This window comes from Aquarana catesbeiana, linkage group LG03 (assembly GCF_042186555.1).
Source record: "Aquarana catesbeiana isolate 2022-GZ linkage group LG03, ASM4218655v1, whole genome shotgun sequence".
NCBI classification, from domain to species: Eukaryota; Metazoa; Chordata; class Amphibia; order Anura; family Ranidae; genus Aquarana; species Aquarana catesbeiana.
The window spans coordinates 238635501-238658070 of NC_133326.1; the positions used below are offsets into that span (position 1 = coordinate 238635501).

The following is a 22570-nucleotide window of genomic DNA, read 5'->3' on the forward strand; positions in this document are numbered from 1 at the left end:
TACAGCAAAAGCCATGGTTCGCAGAGAGCTTCCAAAGCATCAGAGGGACCTCATTGTTAAAAGGTATCCGTCAGGAGAAGGGTACAAAAGAATTTCCAAGAGTATAGATATATATCACCCCCCAGACGATGTCTAAGATGACAAAACGCGTCGGGTAGGACCCCACTGCCGCCATATTCTTACAGCGCTGATTTTACAAAGACTTACATGTGAGTGTATTTCTTATTTTTAATAAATTTTGATATTTGTTTTATGGAATTACGCTATGTGGCCTTTTTCCTTCTTGCTTTACATCATCACCATCTACTCCTTATCCTGAGGGACATACAAGTCCACGGTTTACTCTTAGACGTCCATCTTCACCATCTCTCCGGAACATCTATCATCACCCACCACCCAAGCCTGATTCGACCCACCTGGGCGTATGCCCTCCTGGGTCCATGAGATCTGGTAAGCCTTCCTATTTTCGGTGGTGGTGTGCCTCTCCTGTCTTCATTTTGGATGTCACGCATTTGAACTGTTTTTCACACGAAGTCACTACATTTATATGGACCATCAACACTCATGAGTCATATAAACATTAAGGACTTTTTCCTTTTTTTTCTTAGATGTGTTTTCATTATTAGCTGGACTTCATTGTCCCTATATTGAACTCTTTAGTTTTTTAGCGCTACACATATTTTTGTTTTATTGTTATATGCCTATACCCTATTGGCCGTGTTAGCTGCTTACTCACTCTCTGGGCAGCGCAGAATTATTTATACTCTCTTCTCTAAGAGTATAGATATACCATGGAACACAGAGAAGACAGTAATCATCAAGTGGAGAAAATATGGCACAACCGTGACATTACCAAGAACTGGACATCCCTCCAAAATTGATGAAAAAGATGAGAAGAAAACTGGTCAGGGAGGCTGCCAAGAGGCCTTCAGCAACATTAAAGAAGCTGCAGGAATATCTGACAGGTACTGGCTGTGTGGTACACGTGACAGCAATTTCCCGTATTCTTCATATGTTTGGACTACGGGGTAAAGTGGCAAGACTGAAGACTTTTCTTACGAAGAAAAACATCCAAGTCTGGCTAAATTCTGCAAAAACACATTTGAAGTCTCCCAAAAGCATGTGGGATAATGTGTTATGGTCTGATGAAACCAAGGTTGAACTTCTTGGTCATGATTCCAAAAGATATGTTTGGTGCAAAAACAAAACTGAACATCACCAAAAGAACACCATACCCACAGTGAAGCATGGTGGTGGCAGCATCATGTTTGGGGCTGTTTTTTTTTTCAACTGAAACAGGGGCCTTAGTCAAGGTAGAGGAAATTATGAACAGTTCCAAATATCAGTCAATATTGACACAAAGCCTTCAGGCTTCTGCTAGAAAGGTGAACATGAAGAGGAACTTCATCTTTCAGCATGAACTGACCCAAAGCATACATCCCAAATCAACAAAGGAATGGCTTCACCAGAAGAATAAAATTTTGGAATGGCGCAGCCAGAGTCCAGACCTGAATCCGATTGAAAATCATGGGGTGATCTGAAGAGGGCTATGCACAGGAGATGTCCTTGCAATCTGAAAGATTTGGAGTGTTTATGCAAAGAAGAGTATTGCCAAGTCAAGATGTGCCATGCTGATAGACTCATACCCAAAAAGACTGAGTGCTGTGATAAAATCAAAAGGTGCTTCAGCAAAGTATTAGTTTAAGGGTGTGCACACTTATGCAACCATATTATTTTCTTTTTGTCAGGACTGAGCTCAGCCCTTCCTTCTCTGAGCTGGCCGCTCAGCTGTCGGTTAGTTGCCAGCTCCTATCTCTCCATGGTGGCTCACATGTTGATGATATCCTGCTAATCAGTCCTGCCTACTTAAGCCATCCAGTCCACATGATCGCTGCCTTCGCCTTGGTCACATCTCTAGAGACGCTCTCCTGTGTTCCTGTTAAAGACTTGCTTGGCTGACATTCCTTCTGGCTTCAGATCCTGCTTTCTGTTCTACTACGCTGTTCTCTGGCTCCCTGACATTTTGGCATGTCTGACTATCCGTTCTGGTTCCTGAACTCTGGCTATGTTTTGACTACGTTTACTCTGTTTACCTTTTTTTATTATTATTAAACAAGTGTGATTTAACTGTACTTTTGTCTCAGTCTGATTCATGGTTTCTGACAATTTTTATATTTTTACTTCCCTCCACCTAAAAGATTTCAGTTTGTTGCTCAACTGAGTTGTACAGTTTATAGATCACATTAAAGGTGGAAAAGGTTCCAGTATCAACACCACATTTGAACATATTTGTATCTCCTTATCAAATGATAAAGGTCTTATTTCAAGAATCTATCATTACCTAAATAACTTTGAAGCACCAGACAAATCAACACAGATGCTAAAATGGGAATCGGACATGGCGACTCCATTCAGTACTGAGGAGTGGTCCTCCATGTCTGAAAATCTCCGTAAATGTAATAAAGCCATCTCTTTCAGAGAAACCCCTCTTAAATTATTCGCTAGATGGTACCTAACCCCCTCCAAACTTCATACATATTACCCTTCTGTCTCCCCAAATTGTTTTAGGGGATGCCCAGAACCAGGTACCCTTTTACACACTTTCTGGGAATGCAAACATATCAAACAAATTTGGCTCAAAGCCACAGGCTTTATTGAATCCTCTTCCCAACAAAAAATTACACTCACCCCCCCCAAGTTTGTCTCTTATATGCAAAAATACCAAATATTCCCACACCATGCATGAGATTATTCCACTCATTGTGCAGCTCCATCCATTGGATGATTGCATATAATTGGAAGACAAACAATTTACAATGGCAACAAGTCACCACAAGAATGGAATCAATTAAGATCTCGGAATGGATCTACCACACCCTCAATGATTCAATAAATATTCATAAAAAGAAATGGTCTTACTGGAATGTAACTTGACAGACTTTATTGCAATATTACATGTGAAAATGTACTACTGTATGACTATTACCTTTCATTTGTACCTGACTCACCATCATACCTCCTCCCCACATGTCAATGTATATTTATGTTTTATTCATATATCCTGTAACATGAATATCCTTTATATTTTTGTAATTTTAACGAGCAGGGCCCTCTGATCCCTCCTGTATTGATTTGTATTGTAAGTATACTGTCTGCCCCATGTTGTAAAGCGCTGCGCAAACTGTTGGCGCTATATAAATCCTGTATAATAATAATAATAATAATAATAATAATAATTTAAACTTCCAAATAAAACTTTTGTAAACAAAAAAAAAAAAGGTGGAAAAGGTTCTGAAAGGATTTATCTTTGTCTCATTTTTCACAGAAACCTTACATTTTAACAGGGGTGTGTAGACTTTTTATATATATATACTATACTTGTGTTTCTGCACTAGGATGTGGGTATATCACATTTAATAACACATTTGTTTCTTTTTTAAATATGATATATTTTGAGTGTACATATTATCACTGGATTTGTATATTTATTTGAGTGATATTGAGGGGGAGTACTCATCATGTATTTTAGTTTTTTTATGTTGCACTTTGTAGCTCTGGTTTAGAAAGATATTTACCTATTAACAGGTTGCCGCCCGCCCACCGTCAAATGACGGCGGGGCGGTGCGGCTGTCATTCTGGGACGACGTAATATGACGTAAAAAACAAGGAAGTGCCAGTAATCGGCGCTCCCCGCCTCACACTGACAGAGTGTGTGGCGAGGAGAGCCGATCAGCGGCATCTCCACGCAGGGGACATGAAGGAATGTAATTAGGGCACTGATTATCAGTGCCTTGATTACAGTATAGCCATACAGTGTCACCATACAGTAGGGGTGCGCATCTTCATTGGTCTCACGATTCGATTCGATTACCTGGTCAACAATTCGATTAGATTCCGCAATGCATCACGATTACCGACGAGCTCCCACTTCCGCTTGGGCCGCCTAGGCGGCCCTTCCACCTTGCAATCTTCTGGGACACATTACAGTTCCCAAAAGATTGCCCGGCTATGCCCGGTTATGCAGGAAAGCGCAGTGAGACATGCGCACCCGGCTGTGAAGCTGCAAGCTGTCACAGCCGGATGCCCACAGTAGTATTGCCAGCGCCGTGGACAGCCACTTGTGCCCGTCAAACGCAGCCACTTGTGCCCGTCAAATGCAGCCACCTGTGCCCATCAAACGCAGCCACTTGTGCCCAACTGCCCATCAAACACAGCCACTTGTGCCCGTCAAACGCAACCACCTGTGCCCATCAAACGCAGCCACCTCGCCCATCAAACGCAGCCACTTGTGCCCATCAAACGCAGCAACTTGTGCCCAGCTGCCCATCAAACGCAGCCACTGTGCCCGTCAAACGCAGCCACCTGTGCCCATCAAACGCAGCCATTGTGCCCGTCAAAGGCAGCCATCACTTAACTAACCCCCCCACAATGCACAGGCCACCACTGGTGCTGATAGTTCCTTGGCATTCCTGTTGGCACCTTCCAGCACACTAGGAGTTAACAGTGGAATGTGCACAGGATAGCCAGGGACCTGTCAGCACGGAGCGAGAGGTGTAAGTAGAGTACACATTTTTACTCTACTTACTGTTTTTAAAATTACTTTCTTTTAATAAATGCTGTGTTACAATGAATGAAGTGCACCGCTGTACTGTATGTGCTTTTTGAAAAAATATGTCACTTCATACCGAATTTCCGGTATTACCGGTATTCTCAGTCCCACCCGCCTCTCTTCTGATACGATAGCTATAGTCAGTGGGCGGGGCTGAGAATTCCCCGCTGACATCAGGACTCAGGAGACGTGAGAGGAAAGTGGAGAAGGGGCCGAGGGGGGGCCGGGAGTCACATGAGCGGGATGTATCGTACTACTGTGAAATTCGGTATGAAGTGATATATTTTTTTAAAAAGCACTTAGAGTGGTGCACTTCATTCATTGTAACACGGCATTTATTAAAATAAAGTAATTTTAAAAATACGCTCCGAGCGCTTTTCCGGGGAGGGGCTTGGCTAGTCGTCATGACGTCACCCGAAATCGATTTTCCGGTCCTTATGCATCGATGCCGGATCGGGGACACCCGAATCACGATGCATCAATGCAACGATTAATTTCAGCACCCCTACCATACAGTGCCCACTAGTGGCAGCAGTCAGTGCCCACAAGTGCCACCAGTCAGTGCCCATTAGCAATGCCAGTCAGTGCTGGCAATCAGTGCCGCCTATCAGTGCTGCCCATCAGTACCGCCTATCAGTGCCCACCAGTGCTGCCTATTAGTGCCCATGGGTGCCGCCTATCAGTGCTCATCAGTGCCACATGTCATTGCTATCTATCAGCACCCATAAGTGCGGCATATTAGTGCCTCCTCATCAGTGCCACCTTATCAGTGCCCATAAGTGCTGCCTCATCAATGCCCACCAGTTCAGCCTATCAGTGCCCATCAGTACCGCCTCATCAGCGCACATCAGTGAAGGTTAAAAATTACTTAGTTACCAAATTTACTGACAGAAAAAAAAATATTTTTTCAAAATTTTTGGTCTTTTTTTTGTAAAAAATAAAAAACCCAGCAGTGATTAAATACCACCAAAAGAAAGCTCTATTTGTGTGAAGAAAATTATAAAAAAATGTGTTTGAGTACAGTGTAGCACGACCGCGCAATTGTCATTCAAAGTGCGACAGCACCGAAAGCTAAAAAATGGCTTAGGCAGGAAGGGGGTGTAATTGCCTGGTAGGCAAGTGGTTAAAGCCCAGCTCCAGTTTTTAGTATTGGACAGACTGGGGAAGACCTAAAACCCCTATAAGGTTTTTGTTCCCATTTGTTCTCTTTCTCTAGGCAGAAGAAGTGATGGAAAATCTATCCAATGGGGATATAAACTGCAAGAAAACAGCAGTGTCAAATATATCAATAACAACTTGACAGATGTGTTGAAAAGTGTTTTGCTTGGAGCTGGGCTTCAAAGGTGCTATCAAACACAGAATTCGATGCACTTATTGAACTACAGATTTCTATATTTAAAGTATTCAACTTTTCAGAAAAAATTAAAGTGGTTGTAAAACCTCACACACCACTTTTACCTACAAGTAAGCCTATAATCTCCTAAATTTGCACTGTTTCGGAGATATTCACTGTAGAAGCATGTCATCGGCACATGCGCACTGAAGAAACGGCTCGCTCGTGCTGTTTCTTCAGCTGCTGTGCCATTACTGTCAGCTCCCGTGTGTTTGCGCGGGAGTGACGTAATCGTGGCTCCAGCCAATCACAGCGCCAGAACCACGCAATACCCGGAAATAACTCCGGAAGACATGTCGCCGACCACAGCGGTGTGCCGGGACCTCTGCGGGGGCTTTGATCTAAGGTAAGTATTTCATAATGAGCTAGTATGCTTTGCAATTCACAGAGCCAGTCCAGGCTCGGGAAGGATCTTGACCATATGGTTGGGATCTGCCAACATGCCTTGACTGGCACCCAGCAGGCTGCTCCCACCCCCTCCACAGAACAGCTCTCCATTGAGCATGGGGGGACAGAAAGAGACCCTGTGACTGACAGTCACTAGCACCTGTTTAGTAGTTTGTATGGACATGATAACAAAAATATGGCACAAGTATTTTAAAAAGTTGGATTTAAAATTCATCAATATTTGCTTACTAGATATACATTTTAATTTCACTTGAAAAATGTATTGACTGAAAACCTATGAGAAGCAATATGTTTTAGATGTACAATGAGTAATGCCGCGTACACACGAGCGGACTTTACGGCGGACTTTGCCCGGCGGACTGGATTTCGTCGGACAATTCGATGTGTGTGGGCTCCAGCGGACTTTGTTTTCTCAAAAGTTGGACGGACTTAGATTTTAAACTTGTTTAAAATTTATCCGTTGAAATCGAGTCCGGTCGAAAAGTCCGCTCGTCTGTATGCTAGTTCGACGGACAAAAAGGCACGCTAGGGCAGCTATTGGCTACTGGCTATGAACTTCCTTGTTTTAGTCCGGTCGTACGTCATCACGTACGAATTCGACGGACTTTGGTGGATTGTGTGTAGGCAAGTCCGTTCATTCACAAAGTCCGTCGGAAAGTACGTCGAAAAATCCGCCGGGCAAAGTCCGCCGTAAAGTCCGCTCGTGTGTACGCGGCATAAGAATTTGATGTGAATGTAAAAGATTAATGTGTAGATTAATGTGTTGTGTATTCTTCAATTTTGCTTATAGAAACATTTTCAAGAGAGTTCTGTGTGTTGGGTGTTATTTACTACAGGTTTATCCTAAGCTATAATGCAAAGAAAAATAGTTGATTGAGCTACATAGATATGTCTTCCTTGATGGCTTAAAGTGATTGTAATGCCGCGTACACACGAGCGGACTTTCTATCCTACTTGGTCCGGCACACTTTCCGACGGACTTTGTCCGCCAGGTGCGCCGGACTTTAAAACGGACGGACTTGCCCACACACGCCGGGACTTTCCGGCGGGCTAAGTCCGCCCGTCTTTCCGACGGACTTTCGCCGGAGTTCCGGCGGACTTTCAGAATGAACGGACTTGCCCACACACGGACAAGTCCGTTCATTTTGAACGTGACTCAGGTGCGACGGGACTAGAGAAGGATGTCAATCTTGCCGCTTTTATCGGCGAGATTGACACCTTGCTAGCCCCGTCGCGGGGCATACCAGGCCCTTAGGTCTGGTATGGATTATAAAGGGGAACCCCGCTACGCCGAAAAAACGGCGTGGGGTCCCCCTAAAATCCATACCAGACCCCGATCCGAGCACGCAGCCTGGCCGGTCAGGAAAGGGGGTGGGGACGAGCGAGCGCCCCCCCCCTCCTGAACCGTACCAGGCCGCATGCCCTCAACATGGGGGGTGGGTGCTTTGGGGGAGGGGGGCGCCCTGCGCCCCCCCCCCCCCAAAGCACCTTGTCCCCATGTTGATGAGGACAAGGGCCTCTTCCCGACAACCCTGGCCGTTGGTTGTCGGGGTCTGCGGGCGGGGGCTTATCGGAATCTGGGAGCCCCCTTTAATAAGGGGGCCCCCAGATCCCGGCCCCCCACCCTATGTAAATGAGTATGGGGTACATGGTACCCCTACCCATTTACCTAGGAAAAAAGTGTAAGTAATAAAACACACTACACAGGTTTTTAAAATATTTTATTAAACAGCTCCGGGGGGGGGATCTTCCTCCGGCTTCGGGGGTCTTCTTCCGGCTTCGGGGGTCCCTCCGCTTCATCTTCTCCCGGCGTCCGGTTGGTTCTTCTCCGCTCTCCGGCCTCTTCTCCCGGTGTCGCAGGTCTTCGGCCGGCCCCTCCGCTCTCTTCATGTAGCTCTATTGCGAGCGGAGGTCCGGACTTCTGGGCTTCTTGGCTTCTTGGCTTCTCTTCTCTTCTCTTCCCCCAGATGTTGACACGACGCTCTCTCCGGCTGGACTGGTCTCTGAGGGCTGCGTTGTGACTTATATAGGCGGAGACCCCGCCCCCATATGATGTCACAGTCCTTGGGCATGCTGGGACTGTGACGTTTTAGGGGGCGTGGTCGACCGCAGACCCCGACAACCAACGGCCAGGGTTGTCGGGAAGAGGCCCTTGTCCTCATCAACATGGGGACAAGGTGCTTTGGGGGGGGGGCGCAGGGCGCCCCCCTCCCCCAAAGCACCCACCCCCCATGTTGAGGGCATGCGGCCTGGTACGGTTCAGGAGGGGGGGGGGCGCTCGCTCGTCCCCACCCCCTTTCCTGACCGGCCAGGCTGCGTGCTCGGATCGGGGTCTGGTATGGATTTTAGGGGGACCCCACGCCGTTTTTTCGGCGTAGCGGGGTTCCCCTTTATAATCCATACCAGACCTAAGGGCCTGGTATGCCCCGCGCTCGCCGCAATAGGAAGATTTGTTTTTCCTATTGCAGCGAGCGCGAGATGCAATACCATCCCCTCGTGTCGTATTTGGTCTGTCGGACCAGCCTACACACGAGCGGGCTTTCCGTCGGACCAGCACACACACGAGCGGACTTTCCGCCCGAAACTGAGTCCGACGGAAAGATTTCAAACATGTTTAAAATCTAGGTCCGGCGGGCTTTTGGGAAGAAGTCCGCCGGAAAAGTCCGCCGCCGCCCACACACGGGCGGATTGTCCGGCACACTCTGGTCCGCCGGACCAAGTATGCCGGAAAGTCCGACCGTGTGTACGCGGCATTAGGCTTCGTTATTTTTTTTTTTTTTAAATAACAACCATGCCATACTTGCCTCCACTGTGCAGTTCGTTTTGCACAGAGTGGCCCCGATCCTCGTCTTCTGGGGTCCGCTGGCGGCTCCTCCCCGCATCGTATAACTCCCTAGGAGAAGCGCTCTCCCTGGGGGTTACCTTGCGGGCGCGCTCCCGAGTCCAGAATTCGGCGTCCGTAGACGCCAAATGTAGAACTCGGCCCCGCCGCCCGTGTTATTGGATTTTATTGTCAGCAGCGGGAGCCAATGACTGTGCTGCTATCAATCTATCCAATCAGGACACGAGACACCGGCTGGAGCTGGTGTGCTTGTTGCGAATTTCGGGGCTCAGGTAAGTATAAGGGGGACTCGGAGGCGTTGTTGCAATAAAGAAGGTTTTTCACCTTAATGCATAGAAAGCATTAAGGTGAAAAACGGCGAGTCCTTTAAGCCTAGTACACACTACTATTTTTTTTTCATTCAACCCAGCAGGCTGAACCAAAGAAACTGGAGCTGTTGTATTAACGATGTATTGATGTCAGTACAGCGATCTACCCTGCTGTCCTATAGTGTTCTGACAGGGGGGCAGCCTGCCCAACAGAACACATGGCGTTCTCAGCCATTTGAGCTGGTTAGCAGACCTTTTTTGGTCATGCCCCGAATGGCCAGGTTCTGTCGGACCTTCTGTCGGACAGGCTGTAGTACACACGGGCTGAATGTCGGCCGACATTTGGCCCGTGTATACTGGATCTTAAGTCATTCTCAAGTCAAATGAAATTAATGTATAAACTATATAGTATTTGCAGTTTTTTGCATAATCTTTGCTTTTCTTTTTTTTCAGTGTTATTATTACAACAGTACTGTATCTTTCGGATGCATTGCGGAAGAACTTTTTGAATGAGGGCTTTGATTATAAGGTAGGTTTTAAGTTTTGTTTATTACATGAATAATAATACACATAGGCCTGTCGTCCAATGCCAGCACATGCAGTAAAAGGCAGCCTGAAACAATCGTGTAACAATGGAAGCAGTAAATAAAGAATTCAGTCCTTTGTTTACCAAGTTGTACATACAAAGAATAGTTATGTGAAATTATCAAAAACTGTTGAAAAGCTGTCAGAGAAGATTCAGTGCAACCTTTCATGTTGTATCTTTGATAAATAACCTGTTAGGGTGATTGAACTGCAAAGTGTGTTTGGAATGGTATTCACAGGAGTTAGGACAGGAAACCCCTTCATATTTTATTATTTTTACTTAACGGTTATTTAACCTTCATTTATTCTGGAGACAGCACTTTGTTAAGCAATCATTTCAATAGGTTGATACTTAAGTCCTTAGTAGAGACCATATGCTAGGTTGCAAATATTGACTATAGCAAAAGTCTGGGAGATGAAGTCAGTACCTGTTGGTTACTGTTTTTTGTGCAATTTCATACCATATCAGGATTGCCTCTGTAATCCAATTGACCTGTATAGCAGTAGTATGAGTTTATTCCTACCATCCCTGTTCTGTTATATCAGGGATAACTCAACTCCATTGTTCTGTAATACAGAGCGCGTCAGAGGGTTTTCCCTGTATAAAGCTCCGTACACATAGCCAGAATGTTGGGAGACATTTGCCGGTACAAAAAATACCAGCTGACATTCTGCCCATGTGTATCTCGGTCAGAAGCTGGCTATGCATGCTGGAAAACTAGCAGCCGACCAACTCTCGATCAGCGCTCTCAGACAATGGCAGAGAGCGCTGATCGGAGTATTCTGGTGGGGGCGTGTCCCCCTTTCAGAACACAACAGCTCAGTGGGGCAGATCGCTGCACTATAACCTCACATGGTTAGCACAACAGCTCCCAACCGGAGCTGTCAGTTTTTTTTTCTTTTTTGTGCAACCCCGCAGGGGTAGTATACCCGGCTTTATGGTATCATATAATCTAGAAATTAGTTATATGTGTGCACAGAAGTACTACATGCTCCAGTAAAGGGCTGGAGCAAAAACATTCTATAACCCTAACTCTGCTTCCACTGCTTGCCTATTTTAAATAACTCAAAACTTCCTGGGATCATATGGATATTTCATAACTTTCAGGCAGATATTTAAAAAGCCGCTGGGAATGGTTAGAAAACGTACTAGCTGTGGAAGGTTGTGAAAGCATTTATTATTATTATTATACAGGATTTATATAGCGCTGACAATTTATGATGTGCTTTACAACATAAAGGCAGATAATACAATTACAATACAGTGTAATACAGTAGGAATCAGAGAGCCCTCCTTGTTAGAGCTTACAATCTAAAAGGGAGAGTCAAGACATACAAAAGGTACAAGTGGTGGGGGATGGACTGATGGAGAAAAAAAGTATGCAGTTGTTGGATGGGGGCCGGATAGGTCTCTCTGAAAAGATGCATTTTCAGGGATCTCCTGAAAGTGTACAGAGTAGGAGATAATCATACAGATTGGTGTAGGGAGTTCTAGGGGATGAGAGAGGCTCTGGGGAAAGTCCTGGAGGTGATCATGGGATGAGATGACAAGGGAGCTAGAGAGCAGGAGGTCTAGGGAGGAACAAAGAACAATTTGGTTGTTATTTTGAGACTAGGTTAGTGATGTAGCTGGGGGCAGAGTTGTGGATGTCCTTGTTAATTGTTATTATCTTGAATTTAATTAGTTGGGTGAGCAGGAGCCAGTGGAGGGATTGGCAGAGAGGATTAGCATACATGGAGCAGTTTGTAAGGTGCATAAGCCTGATAGCAGCATTCATGATGGACTGAAAGAGGGGTAGCCTATGTAAGGGTAAGCCAATGAGGAGAGAGTTGCAGTATTCAAGGCAGGAGATGACCAGGGAGTGAATTAGAAGGTTTTGAGGTGCCATTGGTTAGGAAGGGGCGTATCTTGGAGATATTGCTGAGGTTGAAGTGGCAAGCTGTGGACAGTGAATGGATGTGGGGCCTAAAGGATAGCTCAGAGTCCAGGCCTACACCTAGAACCTTGGCATGTGGGGACAGATTTATAGTTGTGTTGGTTCTGACAGAGAAATCAGGGGAAGAGGCACGGGGGGGGGGGATATTATGAGCTCAGTGTTGGATAAACTGGGTTTGAGGAAGTGGTGTGACATTCAGGCTGATATGTCTGTTAGTAAGTTGTGATGTGTGAGGAGACTGGAATGCCCCGTACACACGGTCGGATTTTCCGATGGAAAATGTCCGATCGGAGCATGTTGTCGGAAATTCCGACCGTGTGTGGGCTCCATCAGACATTTTCCATCGGATTTTCCGACACACAAAGTTGGAGAGCAGGAGATAAAATTTTCCGACAACAAAATCCGTTGTCGGAAATTCCGATCGTGTGTACACAAATCTGACGGACAAAGTGCCGCGCATGCTCAGAATAAATAAAGAGATGAAAGCTATTGGCCACTGCCCCGTTTATAGTCCCGACGTACATGTTTTACGTCACCGCGTTTAAAACGATCGGATTTTCCGACAACTTTGTGTGACCGTGTGTATGCAAGACAAGTTTGAGCCAACATCCGTCGGAAAAAAATCCTAGGATTTTGTTGTCGGAATGTCCGAACAAAGTCCGACCGTGTGTACGGGGCAATAGAGTGAGCTGAGGGGTAGGATGATAGATTTGGGTGTCATTGGTGTAGAAATTTAGTAAAAAAGAGAAAGGGTTTGGGACTTTGTATGATGCTCAGGAAATCAAAAGTCGAGTGCCTCCATCCCTAATTCCTAATAGCATAAGGAGAGGTTGGGATTTTATGTGAAGCATGCGACCGAATTGGTGACATGAACAAAGAATGTCTGGTGAGTGTATAGTAAAAGGTATCTTAACAACTTGCCAACCAGCCGCTGTAATTATACGGTGGCAGGTCGGCTCGTTCCCGCAAATTGCCGTACCGTATGGTGGCTCCTTTAAGAGGCACGCGCCTGCTGCACGGTGGGGAACCCGATGCGCGTGGCCACCCGCAATCATGGGCACGAGAGCCAGAACGGGAATCTGTGTATTTAAACACACAAATCCCCATTCTGACGGGAGGAGAGACAGGTCTGCTCTTCCTAGTAATTAGGAACAGCGATCTGTCTCCTCCTCCATTCAGTCCCATCCCCCCACAGTTAGAAACACACATGAGGGAACACAGTTAACACCTCGATCGCCCCCTAGTGTTATCCCCTTCCCTGCCAGTGACATTTACACAGTAATCAGTGCATTTTTCTAGCACTGATCACTGTATAAATGGCAGTGGTCCCAAAAAAAGTGTCAAAAGTGTCCAATCTGTCTGCTGCAATGTTGCAGTCCTGCTAAAAATTGCAGATCGCTGCCATTACTAGTAATAAAAATAATAATACAAATGCCATAAATCTATCCCCTATTTTGTAGATGTTATAACTTTTGCGCAAACCAATCAATATACGCTTATTGCGATTTTTTTTTTTGTTACCAAAAATATGTAGAATACATATTGGCCTAAACTGATAAAGAATTTTTTTATTTTTAATATAGCAAAAAGTAAATTTTTTTTTTTTTTTTCAAAATTGACGCTCTTTTTTTGTTTATAGCACAAAAGAGTAAAAACGGCAGAGGTGATCAAATACCACCAAAAAAAGCTCTATTTGTGGGAAAAAAAGGACGTCAATTTTGTTTGTGTACAGCATCGCACAACCGCACAATTGTCAGTTAAAGCGACGCAGTGCTGTATCGCAAAAAAAATGGCCTGGTCAATAAGGGGACAAATCCTCCAGTCCTTAAGTGGTTAAATACATTATATTATATCATACACGTTATATCATAACACAAAGTACATATAAGTATTTATTATTTATTTCATATACAGTGGGGACGGAAAGTATTCAGACCCCCTTAAATTCTTTGTTATATTGCAACCATTTGCTAAAATCATTTAAGTTCATTTTTTTTCCTCATTAATGTACACACAGCACCCCACATTGACAGAAAAAAAATGGCCCTAAGTATTCAGACCCTTTGCTCAGTATTTAGTAGAAGCACCCTTTTGATCTAATACAGCCATGAGGCTTTTTGGGAAAGATGCAATAAGATTTTCACACCTGGATTTGGGGATCCTCTGCCATTCCTTCTTGCAGATCCTCTCCAGTGCTGTCAGGTTGGATGGTAAACGTTGGTGGACAGCCATTTTTAGGTCTCTCCAGACATGCTCAATTGGGTTTAAGTCAGGGCTCTGGCTGGGCCATTCAAGAACAGTGACGGAGTTGTTGTGAAGCCACTCCTTCATTATTTTAGCTGTGTGCTTAGGGTCATTGTCTTGTTGGAAGGTAAACCTTCGGCCCAGTCTGAGGTCCTGAGCACTCTGGAGAACATTTTCATCCAGGATATCCCCTGTACTTGGCCGCATTCATCTTTCCCTCAATTGCAACCAGTCGTCCTGTCCTTGCAGCTGAAAAACACCCCCACAGCATGATGCTGCCACCACCATGCTGTTGGGACTGTATTGGACAGGTGATGGGCAGTGCCTGGTTTTCTCCACACATACTGCTTAGAATTAAGGCCAAAAAGTTATATCCTAGTCTCATCAGACCAGAGAATCTTATTTCTCACCATCTTGGAGTCCTTCAGGTGTTTTTTAGCAAACTCCATGCTGGCTTTCATGCGTGTTGCACTGAGGAGAGGCTTCCGTCGGGCCACTCTGCCATAAAGCCCCGACTGGTGGAGGACTGCAGTGATGGTTGACTTTCTACAACTTTCTCCAATCTCCCGACTGCATCTCTGGAGCTCAGCCACAGTGATCTTCGGGTTCTTCTTTACCTCTCTCACCAAGGCTCTTCTCCCCCGATAGCTCAGTTTGGCCGGGCATCTAGCTCTAGGAAGGGTTCTGGTCGTCCCAAACGTCTTCTATTTAAGGATTATGGAGGCCACTGTGCTCTTAGGAACCTTAAGTGCAGCAGAAATTCTTTTGTAACCTTGGCCAGATCTGTGCTTTGCCACAATTCTGTCTCTGAGTTCTTCAGGCAGTTCCTTTGACCTCATGATTCTCATTTGCTCTGAGATGCACTGTGAGCTGTAAGGTCTTATATAGACAGGTGTGTGTCTTACCTAAACAAGTCCAAACAGTATAAACAAACACAGCTGGACTCAAATGAAGGTGTAGAACCATCTCAAGGATGATCAGAAGAAATGGACAGCACCTGAGTTAAATATATGAGTGTCACAGCAAAGGGTCTGAATACTTAGGACCATGTTATATTTCAGTTTTTCTTTTTTAATAAATTTGCAAAAATGTCAACAATTCTGTGTTTTTCTGTCAATATGGGGTGCTGTGTGTACATTAATGAGGGAAAAAATGAACTTAAATGATTTTAGCAAATGGCTGCAATATAACAAAGAGTGAAAAATTTAAGGGGGTCTGAATACTTTCCGTCCCCACTGTATGTATCACATAATAGCATATTGATACATGATATTAACATTATAAAAACACCAGACTCTAGGATCCATGTTCACACAATATATAACTAAACTTAATTTGGTAAAGGCCAGTAAAACATAATCGATAAAGTTGATGACACTCTTGAGATGTATAGTCATAATGATAGCATCTATATAGCTTGACGCATTTCATGGATAACTTCCACTCTTCAGGAGCAGATGCGGAATCGGTGTCTATAAAAATATTTTAATATTACAATGGGTCAATCCACAAGAGAGTAAGGGGGGAAAATATATAAATAGGATAATAACCATAAAACACCCATTCATACTTACAGATAAACTATGAGACAGGGTGAAAGAAGCTGAGGGCTTGTTCATGTCGCAAATTCGGTCGCATGCTTCACATAAAGTTCCAACCCTCTCCTTATGCTATTGGCATAGAAATGGCAATTGAGAGCCATGGGAGGCAGTCAACTGACCCAGGGAGGAGGTGTAGATTGAGAATAGAAAAGGTCCAAGAACAGAACCTTGAGGAACCTTGACAGAGAGAAGAAGAGAAGAGAGAGTAGAGTTGTAATTGACACTGTGAGTGAACACAGTGTCAATTACAATGTGTCATAATTTAAAGGTAATATCTGTAAATTATAAGCAACATTGATAAAATTGTGTACCCTTTGTTATTAAGGAAAGTCTGTCTTTGTATAAGATTAAAAAATGTTTCATATGAAGAGACCACCCTTTTCTCCTTTGCTGTGACTGCATTATTAAGTTGTGGAAATAACCACCAGTGTACCCAGTGGCATAGTGGTATCTCAGTATATCTGATAATGCCAAGCCCCTTTGTGTAGAGGAAAGCTGCAGAATGGATAGGGGAGCATCTGGGAAGTTTGGTGCCAGACAAATAAGGATATGAAGGAGTCAGTTCTTGAAAAATGCATTTGGGGAGTTGGAATGTATAAGAAATTTTGTGGGAAACACCATTTTAAATAAATTGATGCTTCTGATAAAATTAAGATGGAGATCTGTCCAGACAGCTAGTCTATGTTTAAAGCCTGTAAGGACAGAAAATAGGTTGTTTTCAATATATTTTGATGGAGGTAGCTGTATTTCTACCCTTGGTATCTAAATTTCTGAGTACATTCCAGAGGACGGATTTGAATCATCCCTAAATTTAATTTCTGTCAAAGACCATTATTTCTTCTGATTGACTTTAAAGCCTTAGCAGACTCTGTTTCACTGAATCTCGTTCTGTGGAACAGTTGCCATGTTCTTTGTATGGAAAAGGAGTCCAATATAATATTATTCATTTAAGATGGCTGAGGGTTGGATTTAAAGATTTCTGATCCAGGTGGTAAAGGTGTGAAAGCCAAACTTTTCAAGTATGTGACGGAGAAGGGCCATACGATCCAGTCAAAGGCTTTCTTAGTGAGGTGTTATGTTTAGGACTGTTAGCAAAGTTAAAGTATACTTTTTTCAGCAAAATGTGAGTTTTACTACTAGATGCAGAATTATTATCACAGTAAAGCATTGACCTACATACAATAAAACCTTTTAAAGTATAGGTTTATCTATGCATGTCTGTTTGGTTTGATTTTGTGTTCGTAATTTTCTTCTGGAGTATGATGGCAAAAATTGAGTAAAAACCATAAATAGCATCCATTTTTTTTGTCAGTGGAAGTACCAAAATGCACTTTTTAGAACATACATAATTTAACAATTGAAAGATTAACATTTTTAATTTGCCTTTTCATTCTCCACATACAGATTTGGGATTCATACTTTTACCTTGCAGTTATTTTCATAAACCAGACATGTCTGCAGTTGGAAATGTTTACCCCTTCCAAGATGAAAAAGGTCCTTGAAAAGTACGTTTGGGTTTCCATTTGTTCTTTTATTTTTAATTGCATCTAAATGCAATAATCCAAAACTTATTGTTTGATCACACCTTTGTGCTTTCTCCTAAAGTAGGGTATGAAAACACATTGAAACTTTCAGGTCAAGAAGACACAGTGACTGTCCTGGGCAATACTCTAAACCAGATTTTAGTTGCCTATTTTACATTGTAATTATACAATCTCCTTTGGTTAAAACAACCTCATTGATTGGGTACGCCCTCGTGCTATATACATTAGTTCAGATTCAGAATACTTTATTAATCTCAAAAGGAATTTATTAATAGTTGTTGGTTAATCTGAGGCCAGCGATCCTGTCTTTGGAGAAAATCTTGCCGGCAACAGGATCTCTCTTTACTTGGTCCCATGCATTTTTCCCTTGCTGTCCAGGGGAGGAAACCATGGCATCACCATTGACAGAAATGCAGAGTATTAGTTCAAAAAGATTATTGTATTTCATGCATCAAAGCAAGCAATCTAATTTTTTTGTGTCAAGTAATATGATTTGGCGTTCATTCAACAAATATAAGCAGTATCTGCTTACACAGTATACCATGGTTTTACTCTCAGTGGTTAGGGGGTGCTCTTAAAGAGGAACTGTAGTCTGCTCACAGAATTTGAAATAAAAACATCTTTGCCATTCTGAAGCTTCCTTCAAACCACTTTGCATATTATTTTATATATACTATGATTCTGTACTTGCCAAATATGCTGCAGAAATCTCCCTCCACTAAGTCTGGCTGCAGCCATTTTAACTGTGGGCAGCTGAAGCTGCTGCCTGTTCACTTCCTGGATTCACACAGAGGCCCACCTCCAGCTCTGCAGACCTGCAGCTTTCATTGGAACTCTCATTACTTATCCCCTTCCCTTCCTGGCAAACTCTCATAAGAGTGAGAGAGAGCTGTGCATGAGGTCATAAGCCTAGGCTAATGAACAGACAAGTGACAGGAAGTGGGCTGTATAAGGTATTTACTGGCAGAAAAATAATCTTTTACTATCCAAAGTTAAAACCACAAGGGCAGAAGATTTAATACATGGAAAGTTGAAAACATGACTGAAGGTCCTCTTTAAAGATTTTACTGTCACCAATACAGTAGAACAGTTGCCAGGAAACACATCCCAGCACTTGTAAAAGGGTCTCTTCCGTGTATTTTAACCATTATAGAAGTAGAATTTCTTTACTCTCACAGATGTGACACAAAATAATGGATAATGGACACTTTGTGCTATATACATGTTGGAGAGAGTGAGTGTCCTTAATCCACTTACTGTCATGGATGTAAGCAGAACTACTTGCAGCAGGGTAGGTCACTAACCCTTACATCCACATCCGTTTCAGAGTTTGTAGGTTTATCGTTGCTTCAATGACCGAAAACTTGGTCATCTGGTGCCCAGGACTACCTGGAGTTATGAATGGAATAACAGTTTACACTGCTGTCTGACGCCACCACAGTCACTCGTTGGGAGTGTGAACAAAATAGCAGCAGCCATCATGCATTGTTTACAGTCCCAGAGTAGAGACCACCCTCTCTCTTCTTGCTTGTCTCATCACTGGCTTTTTTTTTTTGAGGATGGGGAGATTGGTAAACCTTGTTTACTGATCTCCTGCAGAGTAAATCTGAATCAGAAGTGCTTATATATTATTCATAATGCTTTGGAGTTTAACTGAAGGCAAAACTTTTTTTTAGTTTTCAATAAAATGGAGAATGATTAGAACACCTGTCAGGTTTTAATTGCAGCTTGTGTCCCTGTTGGGGAGATTCACCCCCTCTATTTGTCCTGGTTACCATTATACCTGATAGTAAAAGAAAATCACAATCTATTTCTGGTCTACTGGGTGGTGAGTAGAACAGAAATAGATTTAAATTCTTCCAGTGACGATACTTCTGCTGATTACCAGGGATTCCCTCACTTTGGAGGAATTTATTCTTGCTTCCTGTGGTGTCTATGAGATAAAGGAAAGGGAAATCTCTCCAATGGGACACAGATGGAAAAGTGGTTATAACTCTCCCTTACTCTATCCACAGTGGAAAAAGAAAATATTTTCCCTTAACGTGTTACTAAACCCACAACATTAAAATCAGTCTGTATATGCAGTAAAGCATGCTTGTTGTACAGGGTTAATCCTGTACATTGTGCAAAAATGCTGCTTGATTTTGTCTTCTCTGATCCTCCCCTATTTCCACAGTCCCCAATCCATCTCTTGATGGTACAGATCCTTGGGGGCATTTTGCACATGCTCGGTTTGGTGTGTATCGCTAGAGATTTTCTTTTTTCTTGGGAGTGTGCATGTGATCAGCACAGGGCCAATTAGCACTGTCCAGACATAGGGTCAGGGGTCCTGCAGGCTCATAGAACAGTCGGGGGAGAATGAAAACTCCTTTAGGCCCCTTTCACACTTGTACCACCATTCATATTAGTACGACTTCAAGTCATGCCGACTTCAAAGTAGTCCCTGCACTACTTTGGTCCGAATTTGATCCTACTTCAGCCCATTGAATATCACTGAAGTCAGATCAAAGTTGGATCGCCGTCCTAACTGATCCAACTTTGGCATGCAGCTTGTGCTCTGATGATCTTGAAGGGGAACTCCACGCCAAATTAAAAAAAAAAACGGCATGGGTTTCCCATCCAAGAGCATACCAGGCCCTTCGGTCTGGCATGGATTTTAAGGGGAAACATGGGGGGGTGGGTGCTTTGAGGCAGAGGGGGCCCTGCATCCCCCCAGCCCAAAGAACCTTGTCCCCAAGTTGATGAGGACAAGGGCCTCTTCCCGACAACCTTGATCATTGGCTGTCAGGGTCTGCGGGCGGGGAGCTTATCGGAATCTGGAAGCCCCCTTTAACAAAGGAGCTTCCAGATCCCGGCCCCCCCACCCCATGTGAATGAGTATCAGGTACATTTTACCCCTATCAATTCACCTAAAAAAAGTGTCAAAAATAAAACACAGTACACATGTTTTAAAAGTAATTTATTAGGCAGCTCTGGGGTCTCTTCCGACTTCTTCTCCTCTCTCCGGCTCTTCTCCCTTCTCCGCTGATGTCTTCTGCCTCTGCTGGTTCTTCTCTCTTCTCCGGGTCTTCTCCACTGATGTCTTCTAGCCCTCTCTGGTTCTCCTCCCTCTGTTTGCTGTCTTCTCTGATATCTTCTCTCTCTTTTGCTGGGTCTTCTCTGCTGTCTTCTCCCTCTAGCCTTCTTCCGATGTTAACTCGACGCTCTCTCCCGTTCTAATGCTGGGTGCGTGGTGTGCCACTACTTATATTGGCATGGGGCTGGGTCACCATGTGACATCATTCGGAGGCCCCGCCCTCTTATGACTTTACCGCCTGGGGCATAGTGGGTGGTGACATCATAAGGGGCGGGTCTCCGGTGACCCCGCCCAGCGGCAATATAAGTAGTGGCACACTGCGTACCCGGCATTAGAGCGGTAGAGAGCGTCGAGTCAACATCGGAAGAAGTATGTAGAAGAAAGCAGAGAAGACCCATCAAAAGAGCGAGAAGATAGCGGAGAAGACCCAGCAGAGGGAGAAGAACCAGAGAGGGCTCACAGACATCAGCAGAGAAGACCCAGAGAACGGAGAAGAACCGGCAGATGCAGAGGAGGCAGAAGCACCAGAGAGGGGAGAAGAAACCGGAGCTGCCTAATAAATTACTTTAAAAACGAGTTCTGTTTTATTTTTGACACTTTTTTTTTTTTTTTTTTTTAGGTGAATGGGTAGGAGTATAATGTATAGTGTAATACTCATTCACATAGGGTGGGGGACCAGTAAATGGGGGCCCCCTTGTTAAAGTACCGCAGTTTTACGTCGGTACTTTGAAGAGGAATATCGTTGTTATGGCAACTGCTAGCTGCCATAACCCCAGTATCCTCTTCTTCAGTGGGCGGTCCACTTTTAGATAAAAGTGGTCTCTGGTGGATTCTACGAGAGATCACATTTATCTGCGGCGGGAGAGGGGGGCCCCCCCTCCCGCCGTCCTCCGGTGCCCTCCGCCGCTTACCGGAGCTGTCGGTAGTGGCGGAGGTGATCCGATCCTTCTCCTGGCTTGATGTGAAGATGAGTGATTGGAACATGGACCCACCCATCTCCATATCATCGTCAAAACATCATTTTCGCCTATAGCTCTTAAAGGGCCATTTTTTTTTTTTTTTTTTCAAAGGACAATTTTTTTTTTTAATTATTGCATTTTAGTGTAAATATGAGATCTGAGGTCTTTTTGACACCAGATCTCATATTTAAGAGGTCCTGTCATGCTTTTTTCTATTACAAGGGATGTTTACATTCCTTGTAATAGGATTAAAAGTGATGCCCTGTATACACGACCGGTTTTGCCGTCAGATTAAACTCTGAAGGTTTTTCCAACGGAATTCCGCTCAAGCAGTCTTGTATACACATGGTCAAACCAAATTCCAACCATCCAGAACGCAGTGACGTACAACACGTACGACGGGACTAGAAAACGGAAGTTCAATAGCCAGTAGCCAATAGCTTTCATCTCGTACTTGCTTCAGAGCATGCGTCATTTTTGGTGCGTCGGAACATCACTACAGACGAGCGTTTTTTCCGTAGTAATTTGTTCCATCGGAAAAATATAGAACATGTTCTCTAAGTCCGTCTGAATTTTCGATGGAAAAAGTCCAATGGGGCATACACACGGTCGGAATATACGATGAAAAGCTCCCATCAGACTCTATCTGTCGTTAATTCCACTCGTGTGTACGCGGCATGACATTTTTTTTTAAAAGAACAGTTTAAAAATAAAAGGTAAAATAAGTAAGAAAAAAAAAATGTTTTAAATGCGCCCCGTCCCGCCGAGCTCGCGTGCAGAAGCCCGCTTATGAAAACGGTGTTCAAACCACACATGTGAGGTATTGCCAATATCGGTAGAGAGCAATAATTCTAGTCCTAGACCTTCTCTGTAACTCAAAACATGCAACCTGTAGAATTTTTTAAACGTTGCCTATGGAGATTTTTAAGGGTAAAAGTTTGTCACCATTCCACGAGCACCAATTTTGAAGCGTGACATGTTGGGTATCAATTTACTCGGTGTAATATTATCTTTCACAATATAAAAAAAGTTGGGCTAACTTTACTGTTTCATTTTTTAATTGA

At 43.9% G+C, this 22570-nt stretch overlaps 1 protein-coding gene across 2 annotated transcripts in view; it reads left to right on the plus strand.

Moving 5' to 3' along the window:
• DOCK4 (dedicator of cytokinesis 4) overlaps positions 1–22570 on the plus strand; it is a 501293-nt gene that overhangs the window by 332529 nt on the left and 146194 nt on the right. For both annotated transcript variants that reach the window (XM_073619893.1, XM_073619894.1), the window contains exons 28-29: positions 10014–10089; positions 17332–17432. In XM_073619893.1, coding sequence (XP_073475994.1) covers positions 10014–10089; positions 17332–17432 — 177 coding nt within the window. The remainder of the gene's footprint in view (positions 1–10013; positions 10090–17331; positions 17433–22570) is intronic.